This window comes from Sceloporus occidentalis, unplaced genomic scaffold (genome assembly GCF_023333645.1).
Source record: "Sceloporus occidentalis isolate IW3139 unplaced genomic scaffold, rSceOcc1.0.p SCAF_50, whole genome shotgun sequence".
Classification (NCBI taxonomy): domain Eukaryota; kingdom Metazoa; phylum Chordata; class Lepidosauria; order Squamata; family Phrynosomatidae; genus Sceloporus; species Sceloporus occidentalis.
In genome coordinates this window covers 7092758-7117115 of record NW_028317030.1, presented here as the reverse complement: position 1 = coordinate 7117115, position 24358 = coordinate 7092758, and the positions used below count along the sequence as shown (strand labels likewise).

At 39.1% G+C, this 24358-nt stretch overlaps 1 protein-coding gene across 1 annotated transcript in view; it reads left to right on the top strand.

The window, feature by feature from the left end:
* The window catches only part of LOC149288791 (VPS10 domain-containing receptor SorCS1-like), a 252828-nt gene that overhangs the window by 77861 nt on the left and 150609 nt on the right, over positions 1-24358 (top strand). Inside the window, exon 2 of the mRNA XM_089491470.1 lies at positions 10605-10672. Coding sequence (XP_089347596.1) covers positions 10605-10672 — 68 coding nt within the window. The remainder of the gene's footprint in view (positions 1-10604; positions 10673-24358) is intronic.

The window sequence follows — 24358 nt, the reverse complement described above, 5'->3', positions numbered from 1 at the left end:
GGCTGCTGAATCTTAGCCCTGGAAACACGATGTTTCCTTGGGTAAAAAGTAGACTTTCCATCAAATGTCACAACCTTATTCATCAACATCTAGGCTGTTTGACTGAGAGACGCATTGACATCATCGCTGTGTGTCTTCAACATGAATGTGTAATTGTATGTATCAGCGTGCGTGTATGTATAAGTGTGTGTGAGCATGAATGCATTTGGGTAAATGTGTGAGCATGAATGTGTAAGTGCGAGCATGAATGTGTATGTGTGAACATGGGCGTGTATGTGTGAGCATTAATGTGTAAGTGCAAGCATGGCTGTGTATGTGTAGATGTGATGGATGTCGATAGATGTACCTACATTATTCAAAATTCTGATGGAAAATTAAAAACAACTCTGGGGTTTATTCACTAAAGTGAGAGTTGTGATTTTAACCCATTTGACTATTCATTGTATAATGTATAATTATGGATGAGGAGACTGAAAAAATTAATTCATTTAACTACATTATACATGGCCAGCTCACTGATTTAATGATTTAGATGTAACATAAGGAAGCCTCCCAGCAGAAGTGGTAGAGGGTAATACAGTGAGCGGATTAAACACGCATGGGATAGACATACGGCTCCTGAATCTAAGACAAGATCAATGACTGGTTAAGGTTTGAGTCTTTACAGCAGGAGAAACGGGCGACTAGACAGGGGCCGAATGGGGCCGATCTGCAGGCTGATTTCAATGTAACCTACTGCTTGATTAAAGGTGAGGGCATGAAGTTTGTATCCACCCACGTCATTTGCACTTGACCTTGCCTTATATATTTATTTTTCCGTAATCACGGAGGGAATTTATTACGGCACAAAAAAGAGCTAACAATTTAAGTAGAATTAAAATCCCAGATCGCTTGTTACGGGGATTATTTGAGATCAGCAACCTAATCGTTACTCTGTAAACTAATGAAACCTCTCCTTCCGTAGTTCAAACCCGTCGTTGACAAAGGGAAGCACATTTTATAATCCTTACGGGACAAGAATCTTCTAGTGAAAAACACGGGGAAAAAAATAAGATGCCCGCGATTTCCCGCGTCGAGTTATTGACAGCGTGACACCTAAATCTAACAAATTACTATGTATAAAAAAAAATGTCTTAAAACATGACCTTTCCTACCCCAATTAGTGCCAAGATGCTCTTGACTTTGCCGGGAAATGTTTCAGTGTAAGAAGCGTGAATTTATTTGGGAATTCCACGCGGGCGTTCTGCGGCTGAGCAGGCTTGCCTGTGATATTAATATCCCTCTGCGTGCGTCCCTCCATGACCGCCGCGATGAAGTTTACCAATAAAATCAGACTTTTTGTTATCTCCGACCAAGACTCCATTTCCCCCGCGATTCCTTTATAGCTTGTGCAGTCGGATTAAACATTGTTGCGGGATAAATAATACTTCGCATTCTAAAGAAGCTAGACTCGCCGATTGTATTAGACAAAAGAAAAAAGGCATTCAAAGATTTTTGTTAATAGAATATCGCCTGCCCTACTGTTCTAAATGATGTCACCGATCGTACGTGCGCTAATAATACAAATATATATTAATTAAAAAATATATATATATTTAAATGTAAAAAAAAATATAAATATAAAAAATTGTTACTTTGGTATAAAAAAAAAATATGGTGGAATTTACCCACAGAATGTAATGATTACACAAAAAAACACATGAAAACAACAGAATTCAGTGACATGTATAATAATAATAAATAATATTTTAATCTATTTATTATTATTTATATATTAAAATAAATAAAACTATTATTATTATTATTATTATTATCTTTAATAACTTAAAATGTAAATATCTGCCCCCTAGCTTGGTAGTACTGCATGGCTCATAGGTATATAAACATATATATATAAAAAATACAAACAAACATATAGCACCATCATATTCCGCAGCGCTGTACACTAATATAATCTGCTGCCAATGACATTTATGTATTTATTTCTCCACGGTGAGTACTGTTTTTTGCTCATGTGAAATTACATATTCTGAGAAAAATAAGCCACTCAGATCAAAAGCACGGGGGCCGGGGAAGCATTTTCTGTTATTTCGCAGTCCGTCAGAACTCCTTCTGCGCCGGCGTCCTTTCTGCTGAGCGGCGGGAGATGATGTCAAAAGTTAACTATGCCAACTTTGCTGACTTTTTAGATATCGCAGTTTTCTCGAGTAAAATTTTGTGCGGATCTGAAAAGTCAATCTATACAGTTTTCAGAATGTTTTTTTTCCCATCTGCTAATGTCAGTCGTCTTATGTTGCCAAGGCAACAAGTCGTATGAAGATGATTACATCGTGTTGCACTTTAAGTACCAACGCAGTAATTTCTCATTTGCAAGTTTTTCCTTTTATTTGCTTCCTATGTTATTTGGGTAAATTTGAAGATTTATTTTTTATTGAAACAGAAAAATGTTCCCTGCCATAATTTCTAGCCGGATTATATATTAAGTACCGCCCGGTACTAATACATAAAGGGTTACAAAAACATACAATAGGGAAGTATATTTCCAAGGAGGTGAAAGTCATTAAAATAAGCTGTAGTTTAGGGTAAGAGGAGAAAGCATTTCTTGAATAAGAGGGTGGTGGATAGGTGGAACAGCCTTCCAGCAGGAGTGGTAGAGATTAAAGTATGCCTGTTTGGGTAACTTTGTAAAGTAGTAACCAATTGGGTGACCCAATCGGCAGGAACATTATGTAAGTCATCATGGTGATAAGACCACGGATAATAATCACTTTTTATACATAATCTTCAATGTCAGTAACAATAAAAAATAATAATAATAATAATAAAGGTAATAAAATATAAGATAATATAACAAAATACAGAGATTTTTGGCAGGTTTCGAGGTTAAGATAAAACAAACTACCATTATATCATATTTTAGAGCGGTGTGACATCACAATTTTGTTATTATTTGGAACAAGTAAAGGATTATGCTTAACAGATCAAAATTTGGGTGACCCCTTTGGACCCAGAGTGATATATCATCATAAAAGAAGAAAAATAAGGGGAAAAGCTTTAAAAGTCTAATTTTTCTCCTTTGAACACATTATTTAAAAATAGAAGAATGCAAGCAATGCAGCAATTTTAGTTTTTGCTTAGCATTTAGCATTCTTTGTCCACATTTTTTTCAAAATAGAAGAATATGCAAATTACTTCATAATGTAACATTTTTATTATACATTTGTAGCATTTGTTTTGTCCACTGCAGACATGATAGGAATATCACATGATAAGGCTGACGTCAACAACATAAAAAAAATATTTTTTCCTAGACTAAAAGGAAAAAATAATAAACAATATTCATCATCAAAGTTGATGAGAGTAACCCTTGGCAATAAAATTTAATTTGTAAAATAATTTGTTTTGGAGAGAATTAGAGAATTAGAAATAACTGGCCCTCAATAACATTATATAGCTTGGAAGCTTGCTTTAAAAGTTTATATTTTACTTTAATATAATAATATATATTATATACAATAATATCATTTAGGTTAAAACAAAAATGACTGTTTTTTTTTTTTAGAAAAAATATTTTTTAACCATTTAAAACAAAAATGTCTAATATATAATATATATTTATGTTATTAATAAAATATAATATATATATATTATTTGTAATCTATAGTATATATTATATAATATTTTATATATATTATATATTCTATATAATATATAAAATATATAATATATATATTAGGATATTTTTTTACAGCAAAGCTTTGTTTTACTGGTGATGGGTGTTTTTTCTCTGTTTTTTTTTAAGATGTTACTTGTGTTCATGCGCAGAATAAAAGTCAATTATTCAAGGGCAGCTCTCTTATCTCCCTTGTCTTGGCTTTGCAGCCATTTACCCCATTCAATAATTCTGTCAAGTGATATCTCTTCCCATTGACAGAGGACTAAACTGTGATTTATCGCCTGGGTCCACACTGCTTTCCAAGAAGCGATTTGTTTAAACAGCACAAAAGTATTCAATTAATTTGCTGCAAATTCTGTAATATTTAGAATAAGCAAGAGTGAGTATCTTTTATACGCGGCATTAACCCCGCATGATTTTTGCTTCTTAGGTTTAGTTCCATAAAAGTTGGGCCGTATCCTGTGAATTTTTAAAATCAAACTGATACAAGCAAGATATATATCTAGATAGACAGACAGACAGACAGACAGACAGACAGACAGATAGATAGATAGATAGATAATAGATAGATAGATAGATAGATAGATAGATAGATAGATAGATAATAGATAGATAGATAGATAGATAGATAATAGATAGATAGATAGATAGATAGATAGATAGATAGATAAATAGATATTTTTTTATTTAAGGAAAACATGTAATGAATGTTTTAAAAAAATAATATTTATTAAAAGTAGTTATAGATACAAAGTGAATATTTTTTGGGGGTATTTTATTAACTGGATTCTATTTTTTAATTGTTATTAATATTATTTTAAGATTTACTGATTTTCATTATAATATAGAAAAAAATGTAATGTTTTTTGTAGTCCCTAAATTTTCCACTTTAGACTATTTCCTAAATATTTCAACCAACACAAGGGCAGGGATAAATGTAAAATTCAAGCAAAAGAAGCACTTAAATCACTTTTAGATCATCTTGTTTAATTTGCAGCTAATACACCACTGTATGCCAACATTTACCGGTATCTAATCAGTCTCCTGTCCTGAAGTTCTCTCCCTTCTCCTCCATTCATCCTTACAAAATCTCCCCGAACTATTCAGCAACAATTATCAACTTAACAATAGAGGAGAGATAACGTAATGGGGAGGAATAACTCTGAAGATACTGAGACGAGGAAGTTAAGATGACTGCTCCCATGGTATACACATTCAGTGGCCTTCTAATACATATATATTGATTATTTCAACCTGTGAAGACCATTCGAAAGGATAATTTAGTGAACAGAATAGTAAAATGTAGGATTTATGTAATTAGGATTTATTTAGGTAAAAAAAACACCGCCATTAATGTACATTTTTTTCTTAAAATTAAAAACAACTTAAAAATTCAAATATAAAACGGCTTAACATCTTGGGAGCACAACAAAGCAAGAGATCACCACGCATCCAGGAAACACTATTTAAAGGATCTATCCGAGGCATAAATATTGGGGATTCCGTCACACTATATGGCCATATATGGCTTCTCCCCCCACAAAATCAAAGGACCCCAATTTTGGCGAGTCCTATCTAATTTTTTACGGCTCTATTGCTTACCAAGGAGCTGAATCAGGGGGACTGCACTGCACCTTAACACACTGAGACTCTCAAGTAATTTAACCCCTTCAGTCCCAGGGGTTTCTTTAGATGCGTTTTATGGACGTACCGGTACGTCTATAGGGGGCTGAAGGGGTTAAAGCCCTCGCTGGACCCCATTAATGAGCCTCCTGTGTGGCAGGAGAGGGGTTAACCCTAAGGTTTGGTCAGAACCTGTAAATGTGCACAAAGATATACAGAAAAACCATAACATCTCTGGAAGCTGTAACAAAATGAACATCCTATGTCGGTAACAACGTAGCAACCTGCCTGTAGCATCGCGATGTCATTGTACGTCGTCTGGGAAGATCTGGGCACCAACGTGTTAAGACTAAACTACCCTCTCCCAGGGAATGATGGATCCTATTTGCCCTTGATGATGAGAGGATAGATTTCTTGGATTATAGCGTATCACACAGTAAACACATCAGCATGCATTTTCATTTTGCCAAAGTGTTTCGCTTGCAAATTGTAATTGTGTTTTAAGCTCGCTTGTCATTCGGGTGGAAATGAGCGATGTTCACTTCAGCTGCCAGCTACGTTTCGATGTATTGGGATCATCTTTTTCCTGCTGATCTGCAGCCTCGTAATTATTATACCTCCGATAAATCCTGGTAACGCGTGGCTCTCGATGGCATAAGTACACAAACAAAGAAAGAGGGGGGGGTCTTTTTAGTTCTTGAGAAATATATTTCGCAAAATAGAGCAGGTCTCGTAGGAACGTGGATTAGGATGTGTCTGCGGCTTACGATGGGTAAGCTTTTTTTTTTTTAGTGGTGTTGTACACTTCATCAGAGATGTAATTGTGGCAATTAATTGTGATAGGGGGCACGTTGATGGAAAGACTTGTCAAGCGAATCTCAGTAGCTCGGAGGCAAAAACATTCAGCAGTTTTTTCGGAGTTGTTTGACGACGCTTCTGACCCAGCGACTTATAATACTTTTTTCTTTGAAATGTCATCAGTTTTGGATACACCATATTCCATAGAGGTTTAGTGGACCTTATAGAGACATATTCTGCCTAGGCTTAGAGCGGCGGGTCCGGGGCGGCCCTCTTAGGTGATCCGCCCCTCCTCTGTACAGATACATTATGTGCCGGGGTATGACATCACTCTGCAACTAGGACGGCAGCAGCAGAAGGGGGTACTGGGGGGCGCTACCAGTCACCCCTTGATTAAGATGACATTTCTCTTGTGTTCTCTTGGGTTTTGATTAAATGGGATTGTATGTTGAATCCATGCAGTTGTAATCGATTGAAAGGGGCAGTTTAATGTCCCAGGGAGCTATTCCAAAAAAGAATGCATATTAAAGTGCGTCATATACATTGTTAAAAGAGTACTAGGGTAGAAGCTGGAGTGCCAGAGCTGCAGCTCCTTGCCTCCTCAGTGAGTTTTCACCACTCACTGGTCAATGGGATCACTTTCTGTGCATGGGGGAGGGGATCTCTTTAACACCCCCCAAGATGGCTTTATCCATCACATATATGATGTGCCATAGGTGGGGGTTCCCCTATGAATTATTACAGTATATACCCTACAAAATCTAGCCTATGGTATCCGTTGTACTGCGCTACAGAATTTGATGGCGCTATAAAAAACAATAAATAATAATAATATCATATTTAAGTGTAAAATCCATTGTTTCCGTTCGCTTCTATTTCACACTCACCTCAGTGCAGAACAAGAAAGCCAAACTTTCTACATAGTTACCCAAAGTACTTTGTATAAAGTCTCGATGGTATTACTGTGGTTTGATACTTTAGCTTTAAGGCATTTGAGCGAAGCGTCTGTCCGTGTGATTTATTACACGTTCCTGGCAGCCCCGATACATTGCAGAGAACTCGAGTGCTCACAGCATAGATCAAACGCTCCGATTCTACTGTCAAAGCTCCGGTGCTCGTCTAGAATATCACGTGGATAAATAAACTCAATAACGCGGTGATCAATGAAAAGGGGAACGCTTCATATATAACACATAAGATCGGCCCCATCCGGCCCCCGTCTAGTCGCCCGTTTCTCCTGCTGTAAAGACTCAAACCTTAATCAGTCCTTGGTCTCGTCTTAGATTCAGGAGCCGTATGTCTATCCAATGCGTGTTTAATACCCTCGCTGTATTACCCTCTACCACCTCTGCTGGGAAGCTGTTCCACTTATCTACCACCCTCTCAGCAAAGTAAAGCTTCCATAGTTTTAGATTATGGTCTCCTCCTTGTTGTTGGCAACTTTAATGGATAATAGGACTTGTATTCAACACTATAACACCTGCTGCAAAGGTTTAGTGTCTGTGATTGACGCAGATTACTGGATGTATTAATCAAATAAATGATAAATTATATAAAATGATATAGATTTTCTTTTCCATTAAAATATTACATGAAATATCCTTCAGATTCAATTATATTTTTTTTCATAATGAAAAAGCAGATTATACAAATTCTAGATGGCATTTTTACATCATTTACCCATAAAATGTAAATAAATACTATAAAAAGAGTGATGGGATGATCTAATTACTAATATTTCATTTTGCTAACAGCCAATTTCTCTGTTTCTGACACAAGTTTATGGTTTCATTAGAGTTCAATGTGTTTGGGACGACATCTTAGCAAAGATTCATAGATTTGTCCTTAATTAAGAAGTTTTACAAAAATGGCTATGACTCTGGGAGTCCAATATCAAACGCCAACAGTTCTTCCAAAATTGGAAGCTTCCGAAGAGCCATCTTTTTCTTGGGTACATGAATTATATCCGGGGGCTTTTTAATTGTTCTGACCCTAACACTCTTCAAATATCCTTTTAACTGTCCACCACAGACATGTTATTGATGCATTTTACTAATGGTGGCAGCACCAAATGGCTCTACTTACGGCCCTTATGGACACCATGATTTGTCAGGAGGTAAAGATAATCTGAATTCACCTGTGTTCAAGAAAATGAAGGAGTCAGCTCAAGACTGTGTGACCATGAGAATCTGCCCATTCACCAGAGACCTTGAGATTGGAGGAACAACCCCTGACAATCTGTCCATTCATCCAAGACCCCTGAGGATTTGGCTATTCACCAGAGCCCTTGAGACTGGAGGAAAACCCCTTAATATCTCCCTATTCACCAGAGCCCCTGAGATTGGAGGAAACCCATGAGGATATCCCCATTCACCGTGAGACCCTGAGATTGGAGGAAACCCCCTTTGGATCTGTCTATTCACTCCTCGACCCTGAGATTGGAGGAAACCCCCTTTGGATCTGTCTATTCATTCCTCGACCCTGAGATTGGATGAAACCCCCTTTGGATCTGTCTATTCTCTCTGAGACAATGAGATTGGAGGAAGACTGCTGAAAATCTGCCATTCATCCATTACCCTGACATTGAGTAAAAAAAAACATTCTTTCAGTTCTGTTTGGGAAGAGATTTCTTGTTCATTGAATAGGACTTAACAGCTACATTGAATCTTGAATCATGACATATAGTTCTTTTTGGGCAAATTAAATGCTGAAATATTCCAAGAGTTCCGAACTTCAATTGTTTGAAGCAAGTGTGTTTTCGCCGCCAGTGACAGGAGGTTTCACGCGCCCTACAGAAACCAGTCTCTTATTGGAAAGCACCTGATTCCATTAGAGTGCGCGTAGGAGAGGGCGAGCTAGAGTTCACGTGTAATACGGGCTGCAGCAAAGTGATTACGAATAAATGGATTAAGTCACAGGCGGCTAATGGAAATACCTATGGATCCGCTTATAGTGCCTGATGTCCCCCCGAAGGGGATTATATTAACAAATGGTAACGACGTGTCCCATCCTAGTGATTCATGATTTTCTCTTTTTAAATAAAAAGTAACTCTTTGTGCGCCAGACAGCTGGGTAAATGATTGCAACTTAATCTATGGCTCACTTTACAGCACGGCAGAAGTCACATCTTTTAATGTTTTTATCTTTTCCTTTATTCGTGTTAAAAACAAATACAGGATATAACATTTTGCAATAATATCACATAGTAATAAATGAGAAGAGGCAGAGGGGCACTTTTGTTTTAGGGGTGTGGTTAGAGCCATGGAAGGGGGCGGGGCTTTACCAAGACACTTAATGTGCCTTTGTGCCCCATAGCTGGCTGTTTGTGTAACTGAGTGGGGCACTTAGAACAAGAATAATTTATTTTATTTAAAAACAAACCGTTTAATTTATAAATACAAATCCTGAAGAGGAACGCTCTCTCCTAAGCATGGACACTTGGGGGCGCTGTCCTTGGCTGGACCCCCAGCCTTTCGCTTCCTGTATGGGAATTTGTGGCAGGAAGCATAAATTGTTGTTCATGTCTCTTGACATATTTATTTGGGGAAAAAAAAGCAGTAGCTCTGATCATCCAAACTCCCCTACTTTCTCTGTCTTTTGCCACAAGCCTAGGGTTGGGCCAACAGGTTAAGGCATACTAACACGCAAACTCTCTCTAACACCCATTCACTGTAACATCATACACTTACACCTACATACATACTCCTCCTTTCCATCTTCCAGGCTCTAATAGCTCTAGACTCACCCCTGATACACCAACACCATAAACTAACACACAGATACCCACCCATACACACATGCTAACACCAAATACTAAAAGACACACACACTCATGCTAACACCATACACTGACACTATACACTTCCACCATACACTAACAGACTCATACATGCTACCACCATCCTCATCCCCTCTCCCATCATCCATGCAGCTTACACTTACTTCTGCAATCCCCCTCCGTCTTACCTTGCGGATACCTGTCTTCATGGCCGCATATAATCTCTGTGGTAGCTGCCCTATAACCTTGGAGTCACTTACTACCGTACATTTTCCGTGTAACCGACCCAATGAACCCTGGTTTTGCAGCAGAGGGGTTGGCGTCTCCCCAAGACCTGCCTTTCTAGACCTAGTAAGCCTAGGTCAGAGCCACCACGGCCAAACTGGCAGGTACTGTATTGACAGGAATTATTGCCTACGTTACAGCCATAACATGTTTATTCACCAAAATCTTTGGATTTTCCATTCATTTATTTGTAACCTTGACTCTTGGGTTCCAAATCCGGCTTCACCCTTCATCTTTATGGGCTTGAATTAAAACAAACGTGATGTCAGCGTCTTTGCTTAGTCCGTCTCCTATCAGTTCGCACAAAATCTCTTTATTTGAATAAAGCATCCATTAATCATTCCTTTGGGTCAATTATGCTTTCCTGTTACCAGACAGTAATTATTTCAGACAAATTGTGATTTCTCTCTCTCTCTCTCTCTCTCTCTCCTTCTTTGCCTTTAGGTGATACTAATCCTGACGAAGTTGTACGATTATAACCTGGGAAGCATTACAGAGAGCTCGCTCTGGAGGTGAGTAGATAAACGGAGCTTCTAATTGCTTTGTTACTTAAACATGAATTCCGAGTCAGAGGTCTTTTTATTGTACGTAATTGGACACGTGGGATGGCGGATGACAGCTGCCCCTGGGCTATGAGCAATGTTTCTTCTCATAGTAATAAAACTGAGAAAAGAAAAATTTCTGCCAGAAATGTGGCTACCAGGAACTTGTCTTATTTCTTATTATCTCCAATAAAATAATAGTAATATTTTTTTTTTAAATAAAATATAAGGTTGTAAGATCTATAGTTACCCTCCGTTCATATACATCTTTTATTTGATTAAAGGGGGACTTTAATTGACTTTTTTTTAACTGACTAGGGTTCCTAAATTTTAAGCTATTTTTTTGCTTTGACACCCCCCATTCACATACAATTTCTACTCCTTTAAATGGGGGCAGCCATGAAGCCTTAAGTGGATCCAGCACCTAAAAATCAGTCTGCGATTGTTATTAAAATATTCCATTTTAAGTCAATTAGACTTCTGTTTTCTGATTTTGACCATTAAAGATCATTGTATGCCTTTTGTAGTCTATTTTCCCATGATCCTCCAGTGAAGATCACTTTAAAAAAAAAAAATGGAAATGTTGCAATGATCAAAACTTTATTTTTTCTGGCAATAATTTGGACTGGGAATGATGTATCTTTTACTGTGTTTGGTAATAAAAGTGTAAAATTCAGTGGAGTAAGTGGAACAGCATCTTAAAGTTAAAAGGATGATAAATGATAGAGTAAGAATGAGGATTGGGATGATCCGGAATGTGTTTTGGCATTTAGTACCGGCGCTATTTGTGATGCGATGTGTTCTAGGTATAAAGATCGTAAATAAAGACTCTTAACCGGAAATGTTGATTTATAAAAGCAGATGATTGTTTTTGGTTTCAGACAGTATATTTTTACTTTTTCGGGAATACTCTTGATTTCAGTTTGCTGCGGTAATTCGTTGTTTGCTGTAGTTTGTCCACCGGTCTTGTGGCAAGAATCAGGTCATCAATGATCTTGTTGCGCGGATTTTGTATCGTAAAAGATCCATTCTGCAAACACAGGTTATAAACGGAACGAGGAGAAGCCGAGGGCAGAGTTTGGTTGGAGGTGAAGCTGATGAAGCACCAGTTATGGTCTGGAAGGTTTCAGGCGACCATAATTAAGATCTCATGGGAAACCCAAGAACGTTGGGTCCCTCAAGAACCTTAAGTGATAAGGAGCACGTTGAAACTTGTCGATGTGCTATGTGTTTTACTTATTTAAGAGATTCTTAATATATCAGAATGGTTACATTTTATCATAATGGTCAAAAAATATGCAGAAATTCAGACAAACGTAATATTTAAGAAATCATACAATGGAATTTCCCCATGAGTATCCAGTAAGACCAACGTCTTGACGCGCATGCATTTATTGATGTCATTCCATTACATTTATACAACACCGGCACATTCCGTAGCTCTGATACAATAGTGAAAAAAAATAACACAAACATTTCTCAAAATTTGGCATTAAAACATCAGAAGAGGTCAGAATGGCAGGTGTTTTTATGGTTCTTTTGATAGATTTTTTTGTGCATATTTCACTAAATTTCTAAGCTAGTGAGATGTTTGGAATTTTTTTCAAAGGCGTCTTTCATAATTACAAAGGGAACAAGCCGTACGCCAGAAAATGTTCTTATCGGGCGTGCAGAGCTAGAACCCCGCAGCTCCTCGTAATACAGAAACAATGTCTCACCGGCATCAGAGGCCCCGGGGTCTGCTCGCCATCTTTGTTTCTCCCATCTTTATCTCATTTTCCGTCGGACCCAAAGGAACAGAGCAGAGCAGATTTGCCAGAGGAGATGAAGAGAAGAACACAAAGGGAAAAAATAAGGTAACTATTTACCTAGTAAGGAAGATTATAAGAAGATGTGAGGACGAGGAGGTAGAGTAACTTTTGAAGAAGAAGAAGAAGAAAGTGGGGTTATCGAGCCTCCAATAAAGGGAGAGGACATCATAGAAAGTTCCATATTTCTGTCCTCACTTGAACTGAGGGCTATCTGGTGGAGCTTGCGGTGACCTCCTCTCCCTGATCCTTCATTGAGTGAGAGTGAATCATCTTTGGCCTATTTGCACACGTCTAGTATTTATGAAGGACACTGCCTTAGGACTGACGAAGGACAACCCCAGCACTTACGCCAAGGACGAAGTCCTGTTCCTTTTAATGTGCATCCTCTTTTTGCATATGCCTCACAGCAGAGGTGGTAGAGGGTAATGCAGCGAGGGTATTAAACATGCATGGGATAGACATACGGCTCCTGTATCTAAGACGAGACCAACGACTGATTAAGGTTTGAGTCTTTACAGCAGGAGAAACGGGTGACTAGACGGGGGCCGAATGGGGCCGATCTGCTGGTAAATACTGGCCCATTTTGCCAAGACCAGTATATGTTGTTGTGTTCCGGCCCGTTCTTACCTAAATCCCATCTAAACTGCATATAAAAACACTATTTATTTCTAAGCGGGAACAAATGCATTTAGTAAAGCAACCAAGGAGCAATCAAAAAAAGTAAAAGATACATTTTATTGTTATGAATAAAGCATGTGAACAATTCTTTAAATCCTGAGAAAAATGAGATATAAAACCAATCATTAAATTTAAAAAATAAAGTCAGCTTTTTTACTGTTAGTTGGATAAAAAGGGGAAAGACGCTGCGGTATACCGGAAAAGACAAAAATATTAACTGTAAGGGGCGACTGATATAATAAATACTTCTCCCCATTAATCTGCCGCAGCGTGGATTCTGTAAAGATATAAAAAGTAAAATGTTATACAGATTTGAAAGATGAATAATAAGAATTATTTCTTCATTCTACTCATCAGTAACTGGATTTCTTATTCATTATCGGTTGTAAGACTATTCCAAGCTTTCTTCTTTGGGCTGATATATAATGGTCTCCTGCCCTGGAATGGTCAAATTTCAATAAATTTCCTTTTTTTTTCACCCAAGATCTCATCCATTTTTTTTTTGCATGCATGTGATGGATTTTTAGAAGACGAGCCATTAACTGAAACTATTTTTTGTGGCGAGCGACACATCGGGAGAATCTCCATTTGTGGTTGTGTGTTTGGAGCGGCGCCAGGCAGTAAGACATCACCTACTTCTAATTGTTCGTTTGGCTAAAAGCCAGACTTAAAACCTAAAGCCGCAGTAATGCTGGACGGAGCAGAAACAAAAATAAATATTGCCTGTTTCTTATTTCCGGTGAATTCCAGGAATACGAGCCAACCTTGTATTTTTGGATACAGCACTTGTTCTTTTTATTTTTATTTTTTATTTTTTTATAGGCGACTTAAACCTTTGCGAGGTGGGAAAATATTAACTACGGATTTCGCATTTAGCGAGAATTTCAAGTCAAACTCTCACAAATTTTTTATCACTGGCATCAGGATAAAAATGAACTAAAACTTCGCTCTGTTTTTCTTTTGAAATCAGTTGTAGTTTTTGCCCCCATAATATAATGTTTTCAGGCCGCCGTTTGTATGATCCCCGATCTACTAAACCCCCCGACTCCTTATCATACTGCCTGTGGGGAACAATAGAATGGCTCAGTCTTAATCATCCAGCCAGACTCTCTGACTAACGAAAGTCTATGGAGGAACGGACTTCATTAGCATCGCCATAAAGCATCAGCTCAGTGTGGGGTTTGAGCCGGGAAAGGCACTCAAAATATCACAAAGCCAAGTATATTTTTCCCATTGGACGTACCTCTAAGTAACAACTAATAATTCCTTTTTATTAATTAACATTACAGCACTTTTATTTATAAAAGTAGACTTGACCTAAATACATAAGTATGATTCTAGGTAAGATCCACCGCTCCTCTCCGCAATGGCCGTTGCTTAATACCACTCGCCCGTCCCGAAGGCTTAACTTTCCGAGACTCTAAGGAGTAGAGAGAGATGGCGGCACGTCGCAGACCCGCTGCGCTTCATCTGAAAATCGTAATCTTTGACATTACAATCTTTCTCAGGTGAGGATTAAACAGCCCAAACCTGAACAAGTAGAAGACGGGGAATTAGATCTGCGAGGAAAGTCATTGAGACAGGTATGTGACCTGTCTCAATGACTTTCCTCGCAGATCTAATTCCCCGTCTTCTATTTGTTCAAGTTGTAAGGGAAAAAAGACGGTCGCAAGAAACTTCTTTTCTAAAAAAAAAAGACAAAGTTCTAAAAAGTTATGTCTTAAAATGAGAAACATTGTGTAATTCTCACTTGAAATGAAATATCGTTATAGAGGGATGAATAGACAGGTGGACACGGGAGGTGGTTCTGCCGCTTTACAGATCTGTGGCCAAACCTCACCTAAAGCGATCTGGAGACCAACATCTCCAGAAGGATGGTGACATTCTGGAGAGAGTTCAGAGGAGGCAACTAAAATTGGGGAATGGTTTATAGGATAAAACTTGCCATGAAAGACTGAAGGATCTCGATATGTATGGCTTGGAGGAGAGGAGTGAGGCCAGGAGGGAATCGAGTAAAATCAGAGGCTTAGGTGGAATGTGAGGAGGTTTTACTTACTGAGAGGGTGGTTGATAAATGGAACAAAATATTGATATTTGCAATTTTTTTGTTCAGTTTTCTGGAATCCTCTGAGAATGATATAAGCCCCCTATGCGTTTTGACTTTATGGACCCTGCGCATGCCCTTGAATGCTTGGACTTTCCAGAATGCTACTGAAACCCAGTCCCTTACGCTACCCATGGCTCAGTTGTTGGGTTCACTCTTGGTAAATGGCAATTATTATTCGTATTTTTTTCTGGTTGTCGATTCCCAGCTCTTTCTTAGAGTTATTAAACGTCTCCTGCTGTGACGTCCAACATGGTTTCTGGATGTGCTTCCATCTTTCTTTGGTGGTTCTGATGTTCCAGTATCTACTTGTATCTCACCATCTTGGGTTCCTCAAACAAGTTGACCACGTGCTTCCTGGTGGAGGCCAGTAGAAAATAGTAGACGATAAACCATACGAGGCACGCGTTCTTCTGCCTCCTCAATCCCAATCTCAAAAGAAACGTGACAGTATAGACAGGCGGCAACAACCTAGTCTTGTAGACTTGTTTGAAGGCCCTAACCCAGAAAGACATTCCAGTCTACGTCCTCCTTGTTGCTACAAAATACCTTTATTTAGAAACATAATGTTCCATTTAGCAAAAGATTAATGATTAATATCGTAATTCTCCGGGAACTTTCATATCTGTCGCCGTTTTTTTGAACATTCTTGAATAACTTATAAATATTGGCTAATCTCATCATCAGGGCATTATTCAGCGCTAATGAGGAAACACATTGTAATATTACCGACTCGAGTATAAAGCTATCCACCGAACGCAGCTCCCAAAACTAATGAACCGGCCGTGTAAATCACCCATTCATTCTGCTAACGTCTTAAAGCAAATATGGAAATGAGAGCCGAAAATGTTAATGTTGATTAATAATATCAATATAATATTCTGTAACTAGTGGATGCGGGCTGTTTATAAAGCAGAATAATGATTCCATAAATCTGAGGAGTTAGCTCGTCGAGAAAGGGGCTGTATAATTCCGCATGAAGGATATATTCGCTATTACCAGGTTTTAAGGAAATTCACTTTTTTATAGGCGCTGGGAGATTATCACGGGGGGGGGGGTGGCCTCGATGGCTCGGTCGCTTGGCCAAGTAGGAGGCCACGTCAAAGAAGAATGGAGATTATTGGAGGTCCGTGTGAAACTACTTTGGAATGATATTTCTGGATACAGTTACATCTTGGTTCTTTACAGCTGGGCGGGGGATAAAGGGACGGCCGTGGGACTTTAAAGCCAGTGGCCACCTGATAACGTAAGCGCGAGCAGCAGATAGTCTAGCGCTGTTGGTGGGCGGCCCACCGGGCATTTGCCCGGGGTGCCAAATAGCCGGTCCGAGCCCGACTGCCAAGATCTGGCTGATTTGAGTCCTTAATATGAGAATAACCTCCCAGCAGAGGTGGTAGAGGGTAATACAGTGAGGGGATTAAACACGCATGGGATAGACTCACGGCTCCTGAATCTAAGATGAGACAAACGACTGATTAAGGTTTGAGTCTTTACAGCAGGAGAAACGGGGGACTAGACGGGGGCCGGATGGGGGGCCGATTTGCTATGTTTCTTTGATATCTGTAGGAGGAATGGCTGCTAATTACTTGTCACTGAATTTTTATATTTGCCGTTGCAAAGTTGCATAAAAAAAATGCTCCAACCCAGTATTTCTTAATAATATTTTTCTTCGTGGATTCAGGGTTCTTTTTCCTTTTACTGTCTGTGGGTTGAAAGCCGCTCGTCGAGTGCTTCCCGGTAATGAGGTTTTATCTGCGAACTACCGAGATCCCAAAGGGGAAGTGAGAGATACGGAGAAGAGGGAAGCGGAATAAATGATCAGCACCGGAGGCAGGCGCTTTCTGCAGCTCCGCAGCCTGCGACTCACATTCAGGAACGGAGTCAGAGTTGATCGCTTTGAAAGAAACTGCGATATCTCTAAGACACATTTCACAAACACCTCCTCGCTGGCGTGGACTACAACTCACATCACTTTTTGTAAAGGAAGCACTGGGGGGTTATTACTGTATACAGTGCTGGGGGGGTTCTGTATACAGCGCTGGGGGTTATATTACTGTATACAGCGCTGGGGGTTATATTACTGTATACAGCGCTGGGGTTATATTTCCATATAGCTGATAACAAACATCTTGTCCTGAGCTGTAGTCACCAAGTCGTGCCAGTTAACTGCTAAATGAAGTAGAAATTTCCCACCGGGACCAACAGCCTCACTCTTGGCCAAGCGTGTCTAGTGATCGAGATACAAGAGCATAGAAATAGTAGAAAGAAAGAAAGCCCAACCAATAGAACCGGAGAGAGGGGCATGGAACGGATCGGAGGGGAATGGGCACTGTCTCCTTATAGGACAATATCTACATGTACCCACTACTCCATAAAGAATAAAATAAGAAACAGCTTTGTAAATGGGGTGTAGGGGAAAACAGGACTTCCGTTAAGCCCTACCTCTTACTTCTGTACAATGAAGTCCTTCTTTCCTGTGGTTCTTTGGGGAAATGCCCAGTTGGTACATGAGTGGGTGGGCCAGGCAGAGAAGTTAGAAGCATAAAGAGAATTCCACCAACAATAGAACGTATGAGAAACAGTTTATGGAGTAATTGGTGAGGGAATGCAAGGGAGCTGCCAGAGAGAGAGAGAGAAATAACCGAGGAAAGACAATGGACACATTGTAACCGTCAGTCTGTGGATCTACCACCAGCCCATCCTCCACGTGAAATACTCTGCAGAGGCACTTTACATTGCGACGTGCCATTGGCACAAAACATAACCATTTGTCCCACCTGGACTGCCTACCATAACACCTTCTACCTACAGTCCTTGTCATTGGATTATTTTTAGAATAGTTTTAAACCCCCTCACTTTTCTCGTGGAAGGACATTCCACTTACCCACCACCCTCATTTATGCCATCTCGATGTATGAGTGTATGAATTATTCTAGTTCACGTGAGGGGTTAATGCACCATACTGTAAACGACAGCTTACAATAATGATGTTTTTTGACTGTGTTAAACTTAATGGAGATTTGCTATAATCAGGGAATCTCTTTCAGTGATTCATTAATGAGGGCCCCGAGCAGCGAGGGGGTTATATTAATTTGCTCATCGCCCCCCGCCATTAATTTTACAGTTGAATGAAGAATTTTATTGAAGACATAATTCCCCCATTCTTTTCGCAGTCTGTGCAGTAAGCATTTCTCCGGCGCCGGCTAATTGGGGAAACTTGCTGACTCCAGCTGGAAAATTCCCAAAACTTCTACATTTCCCTCCTCTCACCTCCCCGTCACATTTGATATTTGATACCTTATGGCACTTTTTTGCCACTGCAGAATTCTGCGTGATAGAAAACTAGAACCTGCCGGCAGATCGGCCCCTATTCGGCCCCCGACCAGTCGCCCGTTTCTCCTGCTGTAAAGACTCAAACCTTAATCAGTCGTTGGTCTCGTCTTAGATTCAGGAGCCGTACGTCTATCCCGCGCATGTTTAAATCCCCTCACTGTGTTACCCTCTACCACTTCTGCTGGGAGCCTGTTCCACTTATCTACCACCCTCTCGGTAAAGTAAAACTTCCTTATGGTACTTATATGAATAGAATACTTTTAATTTAACTCTTAGCTTTTTAAGTGTTTTTAAGTGGTTTTTTTACCCATTTATTGTCCCATAATATAATGTTTTCAGGCAGCTGCATATTAGCCACATCTATGAGGTTCTCGCTCTTTTATCTGAACCCCAATCTACTAGACCAGGGGTGGGCAATCTTCGGCTCTCCTGATGTTGTGGACTACATCTCCCATAATGCTCTTACAGTCATAATGGTGGCAAAGCATCAAGGGAAATGTAGTTCACAACATCTGGAGAGCCGAAGATTGCCTACCCCTGCACTAGACAAACATCCAGACTCCTTATCATACTGGGGAACAATCAGCTTTTTTTTTTTCACTGTTTGTATATGATTTACCTTACTGAGAGGGTGGTAGATAAGTGGAACAGCCTCCCAGCAGAAGTGGTAGAGGGTAATACAGTGAGGGTATTAAACACGCATTGGGATAGACATACAGCTCCTGAATCTAAGACGAGACCAACGACTGATTAAGGTTTGAGTCTTTACGGCAGGAGAAACGCGCGACTAGACGGGGGCCGGATGGGGCCGATCTGCCGGCAGATTCTATCTTTATATGTTTTTTTAAAGGGTCGGTGAATTTTTGGGTGTTTCAGCACCTCGGACAGCGAGCGACGAAATGTAATGTGAAATTTGTCGACAGATCCTGTAGAGTGAATTTCCTGAAAGTTAAATAACAGAAACCACATGAATAAAAAGTTACAAAAAGCAGAACTTACAGGGAAGGGAATATGAAAAATCACCTTTTAATGAGTCATTTTGCTGATGTCATGAAATACGAAAAATACTATCCGCCCTGTTGAATGTGTCGGAAATGTATAAATACGACATAAATCACAAATTAGAAATAATATAAATAATTCCAGAAGGTAACAGAGAACGCGGAAGTAAATAAAGTCCCCAAAAAATGAAATTATAACAAATATGAAGCTCATTTTTTTAAATAAAATTGTAATATAAACCAGTAATATTATTCCGCGCCATAAAAACATCCGATTTAGTTATTTGCAGTGCTTCCTGTTTATTTTTATGTGGCTGATAATGAGCAAGAATTTAATTTGCTCTCAAAGTGTGATTTTAGTATAAATATAGAAATTTATAAACACTACCTATAGCTTCGGATATTTTAAAGATAGATCAGGGGCAGCCTGTGGCAGATCCAGCATTATCCTGTGCTTATGTTGGTCTCGTCTTAGATTCAGGATCCGTATGTCTATCCCATGCATGTTTAAATTCCCTTACTGTATTACCCTCTACCACTTCTGCTGGGAGGCTGTTCCACTTATCTACCACCCTCTCGGTAAAGTAAAACTTCCTTCCATTCCGTTTAACCCTCTGAGCCTCTAGTTTTAGATTATGGCCCCCGATTTACTGAAGATAAATATTAAGTGTTGCTGACCCCACAGGTGGTGGGTTATCCACTACCCATTTTTTCCCCCCAATGTATCCAAAAATCCTACACATTTCTACTTAGATTTTTTTTTTAAATTATTTTTTTATGGTTAAATATAACCTCGCATTCCAAATTCTATGAATTCTATGCTAATCGGAGAGACTGATTTATCTTGGAGTCTAAAAATATATTACCCGATGCACCAGGATGATTTGGAAAGTTTTTGTTTTTTTTACCTTTCAGTTGAAATATACGACTTAACTTTTTTGGGGGGGATTACTTTATAAAATTAAAAATATCCGAGTATTATTTAGCGATGTGATTTCGGGACGTGGACGTTCAGCGCTTGTTGGGGGAAAAGTACTTCTGATTAGTTGAAAGGAAATTGATATCCCGTCGCTGAGTTTGCAGAACTAAAGAATCGGATTTAGCAATTTTTTTTTAATATGAAACTGCTTGTGATTGAGCTATAAATAGCAATTTAAAGTTTTTGTGGAATTTGGGAAACTTTGGGTTGTTTGGGTGGGATTTGCTGCCACTTCAGCTGCACAGCTGGACACCTCGGGCAATTTTGAATTCCTTATTAAAAAGGGCAATTTAATATCCCACGACAGCCTCAATAATAAAAAAAGTATTAAAGTACTGCAACACTCACCTTAGGGTGAAGCTGCAGCTTCTGCCCTCCTCCGTGGTCTGACCATTCTTGCCACTGATTGGCTGTTTGAAGCAATTTGTGAAGCATGTTTGATTAAATGTCCCTTTTCTGGAGATCAAAAGACCCCTCCGGAAGCCTGGAAGATCCAGAGCAGATCTGTAGAGTTTCAAGAGGTTACAGTAACCTATTGCTGTGCCTACTTAATTCACCCTGGAACTAGATGTATTCTTTTAAGCATAGATTTAACAGACACTGCTAAAAATAACATATTATTTATTACAAAAAAATAAAATTTTGGTGGAGCAACAGCTTTTTTTGTCAAAATATTATCAATTTAAATGTATAATTGTTTATCATGTAAATATAATATAAATGCATAATTGTTCATCATTTAAACATAACAAAAAGTTAAGTTACGCATCTAGCCCACAGGTGAAATGGTTTAAAAAGTAAACTCTTGATGAACGATTGTTTTTTATGTTAATGACATTGGGTTGTTTTTTTTTATTTATTTATTTTTACATGATATGGCGATATAACCATGGCCTCCAAAATCATCTGATTTTAAGGTTTAGAGACAATAATGAAAAACATAGGTTTGCGTTCCGTACCAAACAGGAAAAAAAAAAATGAATTCCAGATCCGATTGTAGAAAGAAATTTGGGTTATTAGGAAGTCATGTTCGAAAAAAAATCAAAATATTTAAAACTGGAAAAGAAAAAAAAAAATTACAAAAATTTGGGAAAAAAAATCAGGTTTTTCTCCTTTTTTCCTTTTTTCAGCTTTCTTTTTTTTTTCTTTTTCTTTTATAAAATAACGATCTGAAAGCCTACCTCGTTTTCTCGGAATGTTGTCCAATAACATATTATTAGATAATAGCCACTTGACTAGACATCTCTACCTCAGTGCAACCGACGGTCCAACACACTCACACCTGCCGGGGCAATTAGAGGTAATTATCCTGAGCACTTATTAAAATTTTTAAAGTACAAATTATGTTAGCGTAGAATACATGTCAAAAGTGTTTATTTTGGTCATACTGGTTACCATGGACTAAAATTAGTGCTCTCGAGAACATTCTCAACAAGCAGTTAAGAAATGTATTCCTAATATTCGTTTATAGAGCAGCGGAGGGGGGGGGGATAACATCGTCAAGCTTAATGCTAATTTCTTAGCAATAATTAGGAGGATTTGGCTGAGGTTGAGCGGCTCGGATGGGAAATAGGATGGGTGCTCTGAATTATTCTTAGAATATTATTCTTTTTCCTGTTGAATTTTTAACAGTTATGCCCCTGCAGCAAAATGTTGGTAGATCGTTGTCATCTTGTTGGAAAATGTATCTTCGTGTGTTCTTAAATTATTAATGCTATCTATATATAAACGTGCGGTGAGGAAATGTATGTTTTTGGGCTATCGTTTTTTTTTTTTTCCTTGTGACGAAGTGAATGAATGAGGGTAAGCAGGACAAGAATGTAAGGGAGAAAAGCAGCGCTGGCACTTTAAGGCCAGCGGACTCCATAAGACGTATGCATTATTGATTGCATGTATCCAGCCTGTGGAGCGGAAATTGTCGTGCCGCGAAGGTAAGCAGCCCAAGACATCAGGCACCGGCCCACCATGTATTTGCCCGGTTTGCCACGTGGCCAGTCCAAGCCTGGGAGGGGGGGGTAATTGCTGGATTCTGGACCAATCTCTCCATATACAGTTCTAAACCTCAAAAGAGTTATCGCAAATAAATATATTAAATGCTAAACTTTTAATGTTAGTGATTGGGTAAAACCCCGCCATATGCATTTGCCCCCCGCCATTTTTTTTTGCCATTCTGGAGATGCGTTCAGCCAATCAAATCTCCTGCCATGTGGCAATCATCTCCAGTGCTGGCTCAGCAAACATTGTGCTGGGGGGCTAACAAGACCCCTTGTGTGGATGCCCAGAAAGCTCTCCCATTGATTTCAACGGGAGTGCATGAAACTGCAACTGGTCATTGGCGAGAATCATTGGACCACAGAGGAAGAGGGAAGCTGCAGCTGCAAAGATGCAGCTTCTCCCTCAGGTTCTTTTTAACAAGTGCTTATTAAAGTACTCAAACAGTAGGTTAATATACATTGTTTATGGTGGGGCTGTCTTGGGTGATAAACTGTCTCTTTAATATAAATAAACCAGATAAAGTGTACATTTTTTTAATTTTTAACAATATTGAACTACTTTGTGGAATCTTATACAATATTTAATTACTCAAACACTGCGTGTTCCTCTCAGTGATGATTACGATGATCACGTCCATTGATTACAGCCCTTCGCCAAAGAAAATACATAATGGCCAAATCCACGCATTGGCCTTTATTATGCTGCTTAATTTTATTTCAATTGATTTTTTATTCTTTTTTCACTCCATCGTAGAAGGCCGTCGGCAGCCGGCGGTGGACACAATTAGTGTTTTGCTGCCCCCTTTGCACAAATGTATTTCTTTGATTCGGCAGCCGGAGCGCACATTCCTGCAGACGCGCGGCGCAGAACGAGGTGGAATTATGTATTTTCAATAATGCTTTGAGTCATTTATTATTATTATTATTATTATTATTATTATTATTATGCGATCTTTATATAAATGCATAGTTACAGAGTAAGGTTCAGTGGGCACCAATCAACAATGATCGGCCCAGATTATTGCAAATAAAAACCCCTTTAAAGGGTAATTTTGCCCAGAAAGGGGTAAGTGCTAGACAGGGGTGCTCAGAAACATAGACTCTGCCTGCGAATCGGCCCCTTTTGGCCCATTTCTCCTGCTTTTAAGACCCTTAATCAGTCGTTGGTCTCGTCGTTGATTCAGACACTTCACATGCATCATTAGAGGGGGAGCCATGTCAATATTTTTGACAATTGTTCCTTTATACTAATAAACCCCCGTCCAGCCTCCTCGGACCCCCTAGAGTTTTTCTCCGCAATATTCTGTGCGGCTATTAGGCTCCACCCCCTTTTGCCAATTTAGCCTATAGTATTCACCAGGCAAGTACGGGTCGCAGTTGGGTTCAATCCTAAATGTTAAAGGGAGGGGGGGATTTACAACAAATCTAGCAGTGCTGACTCCAGATCTACCCGTTAGGCCTCGCCAGGTTATGCCAGAATATGCCACTGCCTACCTCCCGAAATTCGAAATGCCCCAAGACGGGATATTTTTTTCTAGATAGATATATAATTGAGCCATTTAGAAGAATAATGGGGTTTATTTACCCTGTTAAATTTATAAAGCCGTTTCCTGCTGTTTCTATACACATTATCGGGGCTGTTAGGGCAGTAGTACCCTGCGATCCCCTCATACCCAGCAAACATTATGACCTCCTAGAAAAGAGGGGCATCGGGGGAGGAGAAAGGGGCATCAGGGGAGAAAAAAAGGGGCATCCA